This window comes from Megalobrama amblycephala, linkage group LG3, assembly GCF_018812025.1.
Source record: "Megalobrama amblycephala isolate DHTTF-2021 linkage group LG3, ASM1881202v1, whole genome shotgun sequence".
NCBI lineage: Eukaryota > Metazoa > Chordata > Actinopteri > Cypriniformes > Xenocyprididae > Megalobrama > Megalobrama amblycephala.
The window spans coordinates 16,627,989-16,645,994 of record NC_063046.1 but is presented as its reverse complement, the minus strand read 5'-3'; the positions used below and the strand labels follow the sequence as shown (position 1 = coordinate 16,645,994).

The following is an 18,006-nucleotide window of genomic DNA, read 5'->3' as shown; positions in this document are numbered from 1 at the left end:
AGATAAATAGAAACCGAGATAAGGTTTTTCCGCAGTGATTTTCCTGTAATGCTGTACTGGTCAAATTACAGAAGTATTTCCAAAGACGACTGGCAAGAAATTACAAAACCTTGAAAGGAAATATGGTTCTTATCTGCTGACTCAAAATTTGTACACGTCTTACTTTTTCGGAGAAACTGATTCCTCTAACATGGTGGCCTCCTCATCTCCCTCCAAACCAAAACGGTCCTTGCTTTGTTTCTGTAGGGCCAAACATACATACATAAGCACACATTTACACATAAGACAACGCACAGATTAAACATTGTGCATGCTGTAATCTTAACACTGTTAATCCGTAATACAAAACCCCTTCATAATCCAGGAGAATATCTATCAGGAAAAGCACACAACACAATTGAATGTTGAATATTTTATGAAGGAAAGGCACATAAAGGAGTTAATACGAGCCTTCTTGAGAATGATATCGATGTAACCAGCTATAAGTTGCGATATCTGCTCCCCCTCGGTGGTCTGAACAGAGTAGTAGCTCTCCTGATACTCCCCAAAATCCTGAATATTGGCAAAACACAGGATGTCAGATTTCAATTAGAATGAATAATGGGTATGTATGCATGTACGTACACTACCGTTCAAAAGTTTGGGGTCAGTAAGATTTTTTAATGTTTTAAAAGAAGTATCTTCTGCTCACCAAGCCTGCATTTATTTGATTAAAAATACAAACAAAAACTGTAATATTGTGAAATATTATTCCAATTTAAAACAGCTGTTTTCTATGTCAATATACAGTAAAGTGTCATTTATTCCTGTGATCAAAGCTGAATTTTCAGCATCATTACTCAAGTCTTCAGTGTCACAAGATCCTTCAGAAATCATTCTAATATGATGATTTAATGCTCAAGAAACATTCATTATTATTATCAATGTTGAAAACAGTTATTTACATTTTTATTTCATGATGCTATGATGAATAGAAAGTTCAAAAGAACAGAATTTGCCTGAAATCTAAACTTTTTGTAACATTAAATACTACCGTTCAAAAGTTTGGGGTCAGTAAGAATTTTTATTTTATTTTTGGGGGATAGAAATAAAATTAATCAATACTTATATTCATCAAAGATGAGTTAAACTGATCAAAAGTTACAGTAAAGGCAATTATTTAAAATAGAATATTTTCTAACATTATAAACGCTGTTCTTTTGAACTTTCTATTCATCGAAGAATTTTGAAAAAATTGTACACAACTATTTTCAACATTGATAATAATAATGAATGTTTCTTGAGCATCAAATCATCATATTAGATTGATTTCTGAAGGATCATGTGACACTGAAGACTGGAGTAATGATGCTGAAATTTCAGCTTTGATCACAGGAATAAATTACACTTACTGTATATTGACATAGAAAACAGCTGTTTTAGATTAGAATAATATTTCACAATATTACTGTTTTCATTGTATTTCTTCATCAAATAAATGCAGCTTATGTGAGTTCAAGAGTCTTCAAAAACCTTTTAACAAATATTACTTACCTCAAACTTTTCACCTGTAGTGAGAGTATGAAAATAAAAAACACTTCCTGTAGCCCCTGAGCCATATAAACCATCTGGATATCAATGTGTGTCTGTAAGAACATGTATGTTATGTAAGTACCAGTGTAAAGCTCTTAGGTGAGGCAGCCCATCTCTTCACTGTAGTAAGTGGCCACTCTTGAACCACATCTTTGGTTTTCTCATCCACTCGCATCACTGATTCTTTGGTTATACCCAGCAGCCTTGGGACCAGCTTATTTTTACTTTTCATTTTTTCCTGAGAAACAAAATCAACACAAAATAAAAGAAAAAGTTTAATTCTCTTTGTTCAGAATTATACAAACAGTCTACCAAAATCCAGCTGGTGTTTTTTTTTCTTCACTTATTCCACATAACAGTCTTCCAGTATCCTCTCAGATTCTCTAAAGCTTTCCATCTTCTCTTAAGCCGTACTTTCTCTCTCTCTCAGAGCTGTCAGCAGATGGATGAGCTGAGCTCTGCTTGCTTGTCTGAGTGTCCGAGTTTGGCACTGCACATCTTTCTCACTCTAGCTTTTTGCACAAATGAATTTACCATTAAAAATCAAACAAAAAAACAAAACAACAACCTGAAAACCTGTTTTTAGTTTATCAATACAAAGAATAATTAGATTGGTCATAAGAAATAAATAAAAGCCAGAGTAAAGCTAAAATCAGTAAGTTGTGATCTTTGTTTTAGGCACAAGCACATCTGCTCCACCTTAACTCAAGCAGAGCTGAATTGTAATCAGTCCATGAGTCATGCAGACCACCACGGGCCAGGAATGGGGGCTGGAAGAGATGGAAGAATTCTGGAGGTGGAATTCCTCTCAGATGATGAAAGCTCTCATGAGAACATTGATTGGCAACATGTACACCGAAGAAAATTTCTGGACTTGAGTATGAAAGAACAATGACATTGTGACTACTGATGTCAAAAACACTTTTACAATATGTAAGCTGATTCATAAACATGATTTGAAGGCAAACACATAACACAAAATGGGCGTGTCCATATGGGTGTCCCTGGTCAAGAAATTTGATTGGCCATCCCAGGTTCCACCTAATATTCTAATCAGCTTGGGAGCAGGACCTTCAATAATCTTCTTCCACATGGAAATCAAAGCAGAAAGCAGTGCCAATTTTTGGTTGTACATACAAAACAAAAACACAACACAACAAACACACAACACAAAACCCATTATAAATAACATATAGGTTATCATCATCATCATCATCTGGGAAGTCCGGACACTCCACTGTAACAAACATAGCTTATATAACCAAGTACAACACAAACACACATGCACTTTACCTTCACCAAGAAGAAAGACACTCCGTATGTTCTGAGTGATCTCGCAAGCTTCACATATTTCACTTTGGCTTCAATCTCTGTCATTTCTCCACAAGCCTTATGTTCCTGTTAAATTCATGAAGCGTTTATTCATCTAATTAGTTCAGTTAACTCAGTTCATCTCTGCTTACAAACAGTGACGTTCAAGATAAACAGACAAGTATATAAAATGATAATATCCATTCATAAACGAGTGCAGGTTAAACGGACCCACCTGAAAGATCTTCTTCTCTGCCCCTCTCTGTTTGATGTATTCCTTAGGCAGAAACTCCTTCAAGCTGAACGAAATAAAATGCACATTTAAAGTGTGAAAATTAGTGAGAATACATTGAACTGTAAACTGGGATTACAGTTATACGATACATATAAAATATTTAAAAGCATCTAAGCACTTTTCATTTGAGTTTGTTCAGCACATTAACTAAATGGACCATATTGTCATTACAATGTCTAGATTTTACACATAATTTCTTGGCTTTTAATAATGCAGCACCATTGATTACGAAGCAGAGGGGCAGTAAAACTATGTACTATAACCATAAGTATTGGGACATGGTCTTACTCCAGAAATCCAGACTTATGCTTATGTTCTATATGAGGCCCGAATTGGATCTGTGTTTGAATTCCACCAAATTCACAAGCCTTGTCAAATGACACGGGATGAGAACCATTCAGGATGTCGTCACGCGCCTGGGGAAACACATGCAGGTAGACACATTTGTTATAAAAGCCTTTAGAAATCACACAGTAGAAATGATCCAGATCAGCAACCAAGTCCCTGACGGAAGGAGAGCTCATAAAAAGGTAATGGGGACTGCACTACTTCACAGATCGATACAATGTGTATAACAGCATGTATTGCAGCACTCAAAAAGGCTTTTAGGGCCATATGTCGATAAGAGATCTACAGCATTTCAATCTATATACGTTAAATTGAACGGGCAAGTAGAGAATCAGATGTGGAATCAGATCATTTAGGTCAACATGGGGCTGTTGGATGTGAGCTTTCACCTCACATCATTTTAAAATAAAATAAGAGACAAGAAGCATGTCTAACCTGTACATAGAGCAGATTGAGCTGCACGGGATCTCGCGAGTCCACGTTTTGATCGGAGTAGAAAAACTTTCGTCTCAACAGCAGTGTTTCACTCTCCTCGACTCCCTGTTCTCTAAATGTACGCCCATGATCCAACCAATTCACTGTGCGACAGACAGAAATAAACCATTTACAGTCATGTGAAAAAGAAAGTACACCCTTTTGAATTCTATGGTTTTACTTGTCAGGACAAAATAAAAAAAAAATGATCTGGTCTTTAGCAGGCCTTAAAATAAGGTAAATACAACCTCAGATGAACAAAAACACATGACATATTACAATGTGTCATTATTTATTAGGTCTGGACTTTGACTGGGGGAGTGCAACACCTTGATTCTTTTCTTTTTCAACTATTCTGGTGTAGATTTGCTGGTGTGCTTGGGATCACTGTCCTGTTGCATGACCCAATATTGGCCAAGCTTTAGCTGTCGGACAGATGGCCTCACATTTGACTCTAAAATACTTTGGTATACAGAGGAGTTCATGGTCAACTGAGTGACTGTGAGATGCCCATGGGCCTGTGGCTGCAAAACAAGCCAAAAATCATCAACCCTCCACCAGCATGATGGAGAGTTGGTATGAGGTGTTTGTGTTGAAATGCTTTGTTTGGTTTTTTTCCAAACGTGGCGCTTTGCATTATGGCCAAACATCTCCACTTTGTTTTGTCATAGAAAAGAATACCCATAAATTTTAGCACAGCACTAAAATACTTTCTTGACTGTTGTAATGTCATAAGCTGTCATTAGATTACTGTGTGAATTTTTTATTTGTGGATGTCCCAATCAGGGTTCAGGATGTGAAATTTTGAAATAAATGTTTGTTATATATTTTGGTTGCAGTTGTGAGTTAATAAAAATGTAACTGGTTGTGTAAAATAGGCTCAAAATATCGAAATATTGATCGAATCGAATCGTATCATAATCGTATCACAGAACTTTTTTGAGGTATCGGAAAATATCGAATCGCTGGCTATGAGAATCGATATTGTATCGAATCGTGATGAACTGTCCGATTTACACCCCTAGAAAACAGCTGTGCTGCTTAATATTTTGGTGGAAACCACAATCATATTTTCAGGATTCTTAGATGAATGGAAAGTTCAAAAGAACAGCACTGATTTGAAAAACACAAATTTTGTAATATGTCTTTACTGTCTCTTTTGAACAATTTCATGCATCTGTGCTGAATAAGTATTAATATAATAAAAAAGTCTTACTTTTGAACGGTAGTGAACATACGGAAGGAGATAAAACAAAATGAACCTACACAAAATAATACAATAATAGAATACTTAAAAAAAAAGAATACATAAAAAATACATAATAATACAAAATACACAGAGAATACATAAAAAGAATAATAAAATACAATACAAGACTAAGGGGAAGCAAAGATAAAGGCTGAAACAATTCTAAACCTAAACTTTATTGACTTATTGTGGCCTGTTTAGCAGTTCTAAAGCTGAAGAACAGTTCAGCATGTCTATCTGCATATGGTGGCTGATGTGTTACCTACAGTCATCATCTGTGTGCAGTTTAGCTTTGAGCTTTTCCATCTTCCTCTCCTCCCTCAGCAGAGTTCGGTCTTTCTTCAGTGTGCCCGTCCCTTCATCTTTCTTCTCCTCCACCACCTCCTGAATGAGAGAGTACTCTTCATAATTTGTGATTCCTGGAAGGAGAAATGAGACATAGTTATAGACTTGTTATGGCCTGTGTTGTGTGTATGTGAGTGTATATAACAGAAGTAGTATATATATATACACAAACTACCCAATTTCTATAGAAGTTTGAGGATGGTATAAATGCGTTAATTGAAATTCTGATTCTGATTACTCTCACTTTTGATCAATTTAATGCATCCTTGCTGAATAAAGTATTAATTCTTAAAAAAAAAAAAATGTCTTAAAAGCTATGGCAGATCATGCATTAACATGTATATATTTGGTCAGTCCAATAGAGTTGAATCTAAGTGCAAATCACTTGGATTTTAACCCAGTCCTACCAAGTTAAACTTTTTTTTTTCCTTCTGTCATGCCTTATGTTACTTAAAGCGACCAAGTGAGTCAGGACTGCCACAGGCACCACCTCAAAATAACCCGTATAAGAGAGTAACTGTATATGATACAGTCATTTCAAACAGTAACCTGTATAAGAGCATTACTGACCTATTCTACTGCAAATGGTGACAAGCAGCTCTCCCACAGTTTTGGAATCATCCACCATGATGGTCTTCACTGCTCCATCCAGCATTTTTATCTTCTGAGGTCTCTGTTTTTTCTTATACTCCAGTATGTCCTAAGAGAAAGAGAGAGAGGGGGACTAGATTTGCATTTCCCGAGTTCCCTGTAATGAACGTAAATGCGTGTGCGAGAGAAACAATAGGAAAAGGATATATAAAAAAGTCTTCTTGGAAAATACAACAATTTAGACCAGCAAGACGTGGTTGTGAGAGCTGAACATATATATGTGTGTGTGTGTGTGTGTGAGGGAGAAGAGGAGGTCTTTTGATGTCAACTTCTGACAAAAGATGAAACACTACTGATGAAATCTTCATTTAACACTTCTCAATTTACACCGCACACACATTTGTATTTCTTCCTGGGAACAAGCATTCAGTTTGTCTTTCTGTACAACACTACTTCACATAAGCACAGAGACTTACAAGTGTAAACAAATACAAACAAAAACACAACACTGTAGCATGTCTCAGTAAGTGTCGACACTAAGGGGAGCCTTTTCTCTTTCACACAAACACAGAGACTATAAAAAGCAAAGTTAAGACCTCTTCTCATCTTTCAACACACACACAAAATGTGTGCGAAGACACGTCACAAAAACAAGACAAGAGTGCAAAGACATGTCACAGAACATTTGACAGGAGCTTGTAAAATAGAAAGAGAGACATAAGATCAAAGAACTTACCCCATTTCTCAGCATGTAATAATCCAGCGTCCGGCCCCCTTCCAGCCAGATGCCTTTCCTGGGGTCTTCATCTGACAGAAACAGCCCATATTCTGAAGCTGAGAAACAACAGACACTATATTAGAACTTGTATTTAGCAAAATGATAAAACATTTGCAACTAGATTTGCAATCACTATAAATATTACTACACAAAAATCAAGCAAGCATGTCCCACCCTGTCCTGTCTGGGCTTCCGGAACCCTCTCTCTGATGACCCGGCATGCATCGTACACAGCCGTTGATGGCTCAAACTGCATCGTCTTCACCACATTACACTGTCTCACACAGATCTTCAAAGACAGCGCCACCATCCTGCCAGCTCAAGTATTACAAAGATTCTGGACCTGTGGAGAGATGGAAGGAGATAAGCGGGATGGAGAACAGAAGAGAGCATAGAGTGCATTCGAATGATGCTGATTTCAAGACTTTTATTAACATTCTCATAAAAGATAATATTGTCAAACATGTGCATTGTTAATTAATGCTAATTCACTTATTTGTTTTTGTTTTTTCAAGAATGTACTGATTGTCAGACAAGTGTTCCTTTGCTAAATAATACAAAAATTTAAATAAATATACACCAACGACTGGAGAATGTATGATTTTTTAATGTTTTTAAATGGTCTCATGCTTAACTAGACTGCATTTATGCGATTATAAATACAGTAAAAACAGTGAAATATTACAATTTAAAATAACTTTTCTATTATAACATGTTTTAAACTGTGATTTATTCCTGTGATGCAAAGCTGAATTTTCAGCATCATTACTCCAGTCTTCAGTGTCATATGATCCTTCAGAAATCATTCTAATGCTGATTTGGTGCTCACAAAACATTTTTTTTTTTTTTTTTTTTTTTTTTTACACATTTCTCCAAATATTTTTGCAGAAACTGATTTTTTCAGGATTCTTTGAATAGAAAGTTCAAAAGAACAGCATTTATTTGAAATAGAAATTGTTTGTAACTATGTAAAATTCTCTTTTTTATGTAGAGGGCAACATCACTGTCCGTCTCCAACTGTGATATTACTTTACCCCCCAATACAAATGCTCATGGTGTAACATTAATCATTAAAGGTTGCCATCGAACGTTTTTTTACAAGATGTAATATAAGTCTAAGGTGTCCCCTGAATGTGTCTGTGAAGTTTCAGCTCAAAATACCCCATAGATTTTTATTTAAATAATTTTTTTAACTGCCTATTTTGGGGCATCATTAACTATGCACTGATTCAGGCTGCGGCCCCTTTAATTGCTTGCTCCCAGAGCTCTCGACTCTATCATTGCATAAACAAAGTTCACACAGCTAATATAACCCTCAAAATGGATCTTTACAAAGTGTTCGTCATGCAGCATGTCTAATCGCGCAAGTACAGTGTTTATTTGGATGTTTACATTTGATTCTGAATGAGTTTGAGGTTGTGCTCCGTGGCTAACGGCTAATGCTACACTGTTGGAGAGATTTATAAAGAATGAAGTTGTGTTTATGCATTATACAGACTGCAAGTGTTTAAAAATGAAAATAGCGACGACTCTTGTCTCCATGAATACAGTAATAAACGATGGTAACTTTAAAGGTGCCCTTGATTCAAAAATTGAATTTACCTTGGCATAGTTAAATAACAAGAGTTCAGTACATGGAAAAGACATACAGTGAGTCTCAAACCCCATCGTTTCCTCCTTCTTATATAAATCTCATTTGTTTAAACGACCTCCGAAGAACAGGCGAATCTCAACATAACACCGACTGTTACGTAACAGTCGGGATGTACGCCCCAATATTTGCATAATGCCAGCCCATGATGTTCCCAACATTATAAAAGGCATTAGACAAGGGCAGCCAGTTAACGTCTGGAGCTGCACACAGCCGAATCATCAGACTAGGTAAGCAAGAACAACAGCGAAAAATGGCAGATGGAGCAATAATAACTGACATAATCCATGATAGCATAATCCATGATATTTTTACTGATATTTGTAAATTGTCTTTCTAAAAGTTTCGTTAGCATGTGGCTAATGTACTGTTAAATGAGGTTAAAGTTACCATTGTTTCTTACTGTATTCACGGAGACAAGAGCCGTTGCTATTTTCATTTTTTAAACACTTGCAGTCTGTATAATGCATAAACACAACTTCATTCTTTATAAATCTCTCCAACAGTGTAGCATTAGCCGTTAGCCACAGAGCATATAGCCTCAAACTCATACAGAATCAAACGTAAACATCAAGATAAATACTTTACTCACATAATTCGAAGCATGCATGCAGCATGCATGACGAACATCTTGTAAAGATCCATTTGAGGGTTATATTAGCTGTGTGAACTTTGTAAATGCACTGTAATATAGTCGACAGCTGGTGTGGCAGGGAGCATGCGATTTAAGGGGGCAGCGCCGAGTGTAAATCAGTGCATTGTTAATGATGCCCCAAAATAGGCAGTTAAAAAAAATTAAATTTAAAAAAATCTATGGGGTATTTTGAGCTGAAACTTCACAGACACCTTAGACTTATATTACATCTTGTGAAAGAACGTTCTTGGGCACCTTTAACCACATTTAACAGTACATCAGCAACATGCTAACGAAACATTTAGAAAGACAATTTACAAATATCACTAAAAATATCATGATATCATGGATCATGTCAGTTATTATCGCTCCATCTGCCATGTTTTGCTATTGTCCTTGCTTGCTTACCTAGTCTGATGATTCGGCTGTGCACATCCAGACGTTAATACTGGCTGCCCTTGTGTAATGCCTTTTATAATGTTGGGAACATGGGCTGGCATATGCAAATATTGGGGGCGTACACCCCGACTGTTACGTAACAGTCGGTGTTAAGTTGAGATTCGCCTGTTCTTCGGAGGTCTTTTAAACAAATTAGATTTATATAAGAAGGAGGAAACAATGGAGTTTGAGACTCACTGTATGTCATTTCCATGTACTGAACACTGTTATTCAACTATGCCGAGGTAAATTCAATTTTCAATTCGATGGCACCTTTAAAGCAGGAATATGTACCTACAACTCATTTTCCCGTTTGACATTGTGTGTGTTATTAGAAAGGTATCCGATTCTGGATTCTGTCCATCCTCTCTCTCTCTCTCTCTCTCTCTCTCTCTCTCTCTTCCACACATACACTTTACTGTTAGCACCTGAACTCCCAGTCAGCTGTCTTTACTCTTTCAGTACTATCCAAACTGCACATTAATGAAACACTGCCTAGTTTAAACACACACGCAGAGAAAAACAAAGACACAACATAATACTAGACAGGGGATAGAGTTTCACTTTGAAGGTTCAAACCGCTTTGGCTGGAGCAGAAAGAGAATTATAACGGCTAATTCCCTTTGCATGTATTGAAATCATAAAAATCAACATCCAATACAGAACCAGAATTATCTTAAAGTCAGAGTATCTCTTAGCATTTAGCTAACCTTTATTCTGTATGTGTGTCTGTGGGAATGGAGGATGCCCTTGTGCACAGTTGGCACACTGAACACTGGCATGGGTTTGGCAGCGATCTGACCTAGTATGTCAGGGACAAGCTGCAGAGCTCTAAGAGGTTTTAGACAGACATATATAGATCAGCAAATGCATTGTTGGAAACGCAATAGTTGTGACACAAAGTCTGATTCTCAAACTCTCCATATATTAAGTACACGAAGCTTGCTTCTTTTTGAGACAGACTATTGAGTCACTGAGTCGAATGTTAATTTAGTAACTGCTCTGATTGGTTCAGTGAGTTAATTCAGTGAATGATTCATTAGACTGATTCAAACTGTAAACTACTGTAGTTTGTGAATCTTTTAGAAGCATTCATTAAAGGGTAAGTTCACCCAAAAATGAATTTCTGTCATTAATTACTCACCCTCATGTCATTCCACACCCGTAAGACCTTCATTCATTTTCGGAACACAAATTAAGATATTTTTGATGAAATCCGAGAGGTTCATTGAAAGCAACATAATTACAACAGCAACAGCATAGGAGAATGACAGGGGAGAGATGAAATTGATGAATAAAGTCGTTATTTTTGTGTTGTTATTGCACACAAAAAGTATTCTCGTCGCTTTATAACATTAAGGTTGAACCACTGTAGCAATAGTCACATTGACTATTTTAACAATGTCTTTACTAAATGTGTTCCAAAAAGCTGTTTAGGGATGAATTTTACTTTTTGCAATTCCATCTGGTGCTGTTCGTGGTGCAGAAATGACACACTTTACCTTTAAATACATCACCTAAATTCAGTAAAACACCAAACCCCTGTACAAAAAACCAGTCCATGTTGCTCAGTGCCACTGGAACAACTCAAAATTCCTGTCTGATCAGGCTTAACTTCTCTTCTGCATTCAATGTTTGCAAGCATATAGATCCATAAGGCGCTAACACAACCAGCCCACCGGTGGCTCTAGAGAGCCTGAGACATCATAACACTCCAGAGAATGTTATTCCATTTATAGACATTCAACAGGATCACATGCTACATTCAGGTTAGCAGAGCGACTGAAGTCTGATTACTCACTCAAGTTCTTACAGTAATGAAACGCACACATGCAGCCATTCAATTAACACAACCTTTTATTTCCACTGCCTCATATCAGTGAGACTCAGCAGCTATATTCTCCCATAGAGTCATACGCTCACGCACACACTTCCAGACGTGACTCATGTCTGGTCACCAGTGTTCCTATAGTAACTGTGGGCTACTGGAATATGATTGCGGTGTTAAGTTTTAAGATAACTTGAACTCCACAAATAGTGTATGTGTATAAAACTCTGATTACTCTGAAAGATTTCAATTAACTTAAAACATATAGAATAGAAATTACTAGTCATTTCAGTAGTACACTCTAAAAAATGCTGGTTAAAAACAACCCAAGTTGGGTTGAAAATGGACAAACCAGGCAATTGGGTTGTTTTAACCCAGCGGTTAGGTTAAATGTTTGCCCAACCTAAAGTTGGGTATAGTTTTATTTAACTCTATTATTTAAAAATTACTATACTGCTTACTCAAAATGAACCCAAAGTATGTTGAGAAGCCAATCATGTTGGTCTTATTTTTAATTTCCAACATATTTTGAGTTCATAAGCCAGCCATATAGTAATTTTTAAATGGTAGCTGGGTTAAATAAAACTGCCCAGCGCATTGGGCAAACATTTAACCGAACCGCTGGATTAAAACAACCCAATCGCTGAGTTTGTCCATTTTCAACCCAGCATATTTTAGAGTGTACCTTTGCACAACAGTGTTCCTTTAGTATTATTTATATACTAGTACAGTCAAACTTACAAACTATTTTAAATGATAAAATACCAGAAACCACTTCAGTTTGAAAAGAAATTAGTCAGTGTTTCACTCAAAGTATTGATTGTTTTATAGTTAGTGTGAGTAATTGTAGTGTGTAGTGTTAATTTTAATAGTGCTAATGCTAAAAGATATATATATATATATATATATATATATATATATATATATATATATATATATATATATATATATATATATATATATATATATATATATATATATATATATATATATATAAATGAACATTTCTGATTTAGTGTTGTGCCTGAGCCCTGCTGATGGGACTGTTTGGGGTACAAGGCCGGGAAAGACTTTTCTACAGCAATGAAAGACCATTAAAAGCAGCACAACTATATAGCCTGGAAAATAATAATAAAACATTTGAAAGAGGTACAGAGAGATTGGCCTTACCAAAAATTTGAGGAGTATGCAACTCTAAAGCACTGCGGATCTTCACAGCTATGGAGACAGCAAGAGAGAAAGACTGATGGTCAGACAAGCAAATCAGAAGACATACAACTTTAATAATGTTAATCAAAAAGACATTTCAAATGAAACCACAGTAATGGATACTGAATTGGACCTGACGAGGTTTATCCACATAATAGCTTTAATGTTCTTATTCCATCACAACTGCCAAAGAAAAAGTTTATCAATTTAGCAATGACAGATTATTCAGTCCAAATGTTACTCCCATTAGCCATGTTAGGTGGAAGATATAACAGATGGGCAAGTTCGAAAAGAAAAAAGCAGCTAATTTAATATGGAAATCCTACCAGAGATGGTGTGTGTGCGTGTGTATATATGTGTGTGTATTATAGCCTCATGAGGAATGAGTTAGAGCCACAGTAATTAACCCAGGTCTATCTACTAATGATCTCATGATTGCAGAGCTGACTCAAGGCCAGAAGCCTCTAAACACACTTAAAAGACAAACTAGAGTCCTGAATTACCAAATGAGCTTATTAAATAAAAGGTGAAATTAAAGGTGAAAGTAAATCACGTTAGAGCTTATAACAGCGTTTTAACACATTTACAGCAAAAATAACATTAACAGCTTCAGGGAAAAATATCAAGAATCAGACAATAACTAATGTGCTCTTGTAATTCTGAAGACATCAGCATATGAAATTACTGTATGACGTTGTCTACAAGTCATCAACACACACTTCACCACTGGTGTGACTAGCCCAGATAGCAGATGAGGGTCATAGAGCTGCTGCTGTATTGAGTTGCATTGTGTGTGAGGTAAGCGACCTCAGTGAGTGGTAGGAACATCTGCGCAGCAGCTGCTGCCATTCAACCACTACAGAGGTCAAAAAGAGTCCAGTACAGACCATTAAATCCACACTGATTAATCACGCAACCTCACACTCACAAACATATATACATCACAATAGGTAAGAAAAGACCATCTCAGCTTCTGTTTCATAAATATTGTCAGAACATTCAACAACTCTTCTTTTGTGTTTCATGGAAGAAAGTCATAGAGGTTTGGAACAACAAGGGTGAATGACACAATTTAATTATTTTTGGTGAACCATCCCTTTAAATCTATACAGAATCTAATGAGCTCTAATGAATCTGGAAATCTAATAGCTTCTAAATTAATTTTTTAATCACAAAAAGTAGATCATAAATAACCATAATAGCACCATAATACTGAAAAAGCACAATAGCCATTTTAATTAAATCACAATTACAAATATTCAGACATCCTCTGGCTGCCAAAAGCACTGTCGAAAATAAGAGACAGGTTGGAGAAGAGATGGATAGAGGCAAAAAAAAAAAAAAACGAGTTACTGGTAAAGCATGATGCTCGAGAAGGCCTGTGTGACAAACAGCAGACATGGCCATCACTGGCATGACTTGCATGGGTAGGTGCCTAGGCAGTGAAGTTCACATGACCATGCTGGCAGCACATCAGTGTCAGACGGCTTGTCAATGACTCACCATCACTGAATGACAGAATGAACAACCCCCTGTACACACAGCATGTTCAAGCAGGGCTACAGATCAGAGCAATATTCAGTGCATGTTCAGCCTACATTAAAGCAGAGACTTATTTACAGTATATACAGTACTAGATTGAATAATACAGAAATTGGTCATTAAAGAATCATGAGGAATCAAACTGTCCCTGATCTTTTGAGATACGAGTTTAATGTTCTCTGAAAACATATGTAACATTCAGAAATAAAAACTTCTATATGCACGAGAACAGACCTCATTGGTTCTTGTGCATCAAGCAAGTACGGTGGAGCTTCCGTTTACCATTTGTGATGTTCTCTATGTATGTGTGCTGAATTATATTATATGAAAATAAATTAAATCCTAAATTAAATCTGTGCATCAAGTATAGCCATTGTGACTCTTCAGAAGACTTGGATCAAACAGCTTGAGTCATATGGATTGCTTTTAGAATTAATAAACTCTTTGAAAGTCCATTACATGTACATTGACGCTGCAATGGAGGGACAGAAACCTCTGAGGTTTCATTAACACAGTGGTTCCCAAACTGAGGTATGTGTACCCCTGGGGGTACGTGAAGTGACAGAGGGGGTACATGAACAAAATGTTGAGTTCATTTAATTCTACCCCAAAATAAAATATCATTAAAACCGAGCATGACAGGCAAAATGCCGCCTCTAGTGTAAAAACAGAAAAAGTGGGGTTTTAGCACTTACTAGCATGAAGAACAAATATAGACGCAGGTTGTGCATTGGGATCGATTTATACGGAGCCCCTAAAGGGACATGGTGGTAGAAAAAAAAAAAAAATGGGAAGTAAGGAAATTTTACTTGGTGGTGGAAAAAAAATTTGGATGGGAGGATTTTTTTTTTTTCAAATCTTTTGCGTTCCCTCGCAAAGATGTTTTGCGTTCCCTCGCAAAGATGTTTTGCGTTCCCACGCAAAGATGTTTGCGTTCCCTCGCAAAGTTATAATCGTTCCCTTGCTGTGAGCTCGGACAAACACTTCCTCTTTAATGTCCCGCTGGCTGGCAGTAGTGTTTTAGTTAGTAACATATGTTAATAATGCACACAAATAATGCGCGGCTCATAGAGTTTGAACTTGTTGGACTCAAAAATGAATGCAGTCAGTGCTTATGTCAAGCAGTTCGGTTGGTAATATATTCACAGATTCGAGCTTCCCGGATTAATAACTCGTGAGCTAAACGTTGTTAAAACACAAATGAAGCTACTTCCAATCATAGTAACCTAGACAACAAGCTACAACAACCCAATTTTCCTCAAATGTGTTTTATAATAAATTGGTCTCTAAGAGCAGGCGGCGGAGATACACGCCTGAAGGGACCGTCTGAAAAGTGCAAAACCCGAAACCCTTTTGCTCATTTTATATTACGAAAAATACTCAATAACTTCACTGTAACACACTGTACTGGCACCAAATTCAGTTCATACATCACTGCTCTCCTGCTGGTTATAGGTACTACAACACTTAGTTTGGCAAGTAGCACTTAAAGGCCTTCTTTACACAAATGATGTTGGTACACAGGTTACATACAACAGCTTTTGCATGATAATGGCTCACTGGATTTGATGGCATTACAATTTATTTAATATTTTTACTAATAACAGTTAAGTTATTATTATATTATTTTATTTAATAATTAATAATCATAAACGTTATGCTTTTTTTTTTTTTATCAAACTAAGTGTTGGGTTTTGCACTTTTCAGACGGTCCCTTCAGGCGTGTCTGTTCGCCGCCTGCTCATAGAGACCAATTTATTATAAAACACATTTGAGGAAAATTGGGTTGTTGTAGCTTGTTGTCTAGGTTACTATGATTGGAAGTAGCTTCATTTGTGTTTTTAACAACGTTTAGCTCACGAGTTACTAATCCGGGAAGCTCGAATCTGTGAATATATTGCCAACTGAACTGCTTGACATAAGCACTGTCTGCATTTCTTCATTTTTGAGTCCAACAAGTTCAAACTCTATGAGCCGCGCATTATTTGTGTGCATTATTAACGTATGTTACTAACTGAAACACTACTGCCAGCCAGCGGGACATTAAAGAGGAAGTGTTTGTCCGAGTTCACAGCAAGGGAACGATTATAACTTTGCGAGGGAACGCAAACATCTTTGCGTGGGAACGCAAAACATCTTTGCGAGGGAACGCAATCTTTGCGAGGGAACGCAAAACATCTTTGCGAGGGAACGCAAAAGATTTGGGAAAAAAAATTCCTCCCATCCCAAATTTTTTTCCACCACCACGTAAAATTTCCTTCCTTCCCTTTTTTTTTTCTACCACCATGTCCCTTTAGGGGCTCCCTAGATTTAAGACTCAAAGGGCCTTTTCAGTGCTAATTTTGCACTGCGCGTCTTTAGTAATCCCGACAGCAGTTTTTTAACGCCAAAAGAGGGTTTGCATGGCGCAAGCTGTTAGTAAATCTGGCCCAAACTCTCTTCGATACAAAAACATACCCTGTGTAAGTTCATGTTTTTAAAGTTGATAATATATTATACGAGCAAGAATGCAATTTTTCCTGAATATCCACACGATTACAAATGTGACACTGATTTAATGCAACAGTTAAACAAAAAAGGTAATATTAAGAGATGTAGACTACATTTTGAACAAAGTAATGTCAGTATTGCTTGCTTTATTTTGCAACAAAATAATAGTTTCATTTGATTGAAAGTATTGATTTACATTAATTTATTGCGTTATTTATTATATTAATAATTATATTAATGGAATTTTAAGAATTTGACATAACATGACATTTACATTTAACAGGGTTAGAAAAACTTTGTCTTTATAAAAAGGTAAAAATAATAATAATAATAATAAATAATAATAATAAAAATACACCTGAAAATCAATATATGGGGGCAAATATTGTCCCTTAAATGGAAAAGGTATGACTGCAGTCTAATTGGAAAGAGGGCGGGTATGCAGAAGTATGGTAAATCATTCTAAAAAGTTTGTGAACCACTGCATTAACAGTATCTTCATTTGCTTAGAAGATAAACAAAAGTCTTACTGGTTTGGAATGACATAAATTTTAATTTTTGGGACAACTATCAATTTAAAGTTACAAAACAACATTCAAGGAAATTGAGCTGCAGAATCAGCTCATTCTGAAATCCTTGGGTTTCTGACAAAAAGTAAAGTCTGTCACAGACCGGTTAGCTGTTAGCAGGTCTGGCTCCTGAAAGACAAGCAACATTCCTGCTGGATCAGCAAAACTCAATAAGCTTCCAGGCTAGATTAACTCACAGCAAGAATATAGAGTCTAGTCTGGGCACAGGGGTGTATGAATGATTTTAAAAGTAGGAGGGCACATTAAAACATCAGTCTAAAATAATTATCCCTCCACAAAGGGGGAAGACAAATGTAGAAATTTCTATTGCACTGGCAGCCAGCTCATGTTGTGGATCATGGGATTGACATGGCTTTACACAGCTGGAACAGCTACAGGATGTGACATCTGTTTAAGACAAGTAAATGGATGTGATGGGGAAAAAAAAACTGCAGAGACATTGATTTTATTTCCTGACCACTCCCAGTCTTCTACCAGTAAGCCAAGATGGGATGCTCTAAATAACAAACAAAAAAACAAACAAACAAACAAACAAAAAAAAAAAAAACAACAACACACAACTATATTCTGTTGGACCTACATAACCAAAGTTTACATTTTTAGGAAATCAGGTAACAATGGTGTACTCATAGTTTGCTGCACATTGAGATGGGACACACTT

At 36.4% G+C, this 18,006-nt stretch overlaps 1 protein-coding gene across 2 annotated transcripts in view; it reads right to left on the bottom strand.

Annotated features, from left to right (window-relative positions):
* Positions 1-18,006, bottom strand: part of tln2a (talin 2a) — a 68,347-nt gene that overhangs the window by 34,315 nt on the left and 16,026 nt on the right. For both annotated transcript variants that reach the window (XM_048184285.1, XM_048184286.1), the window contains exons 2-13: positions 12,685-12,732; positions 7,138-7,306; positions 6,922-7,019; positions 6,165-6,294; positions 5,516-5,668; positions 3,962-4,104; positions 3,467-3,594; positions 3,119-3,182; positions 2,866-2,970; positions 1,655-1,810; positions 451-552; positions 164-240 (exon numbers count right to left, since the gene is read on the bottom strand). In XM_048184285.1, the coding sequence (XP_048040242.1) occupies positions 164-240; positions 451-552; positions 1,655-1,810; positions 2,866-2,970; positions 3,119-3,182; positions 3,467-3,594; positions 3,962-4,104; positions 5,516-5,668; positions 6,165-6,294; positions 6,922-7,019; positions 7,138-7,273 (1,292 nt within the window). In that variant the 5' untranslated portion in view covers positions 7,274-7,306; positions 12,685-12,732. The remainder of the gene's footprint in view (positions 1-163; positions 241-450; positions 553-1,654; positions 1,811-2,865; positions 2,971-3,118; positions 3,183-3,466; positions 3,595-3,961; positions 4,105-5,515; positions 5,669-6,164; positions 6,295-6,921; positions 7,020-7,137; positions 7,307-12,684; positions 12,733-18,006) is intronic.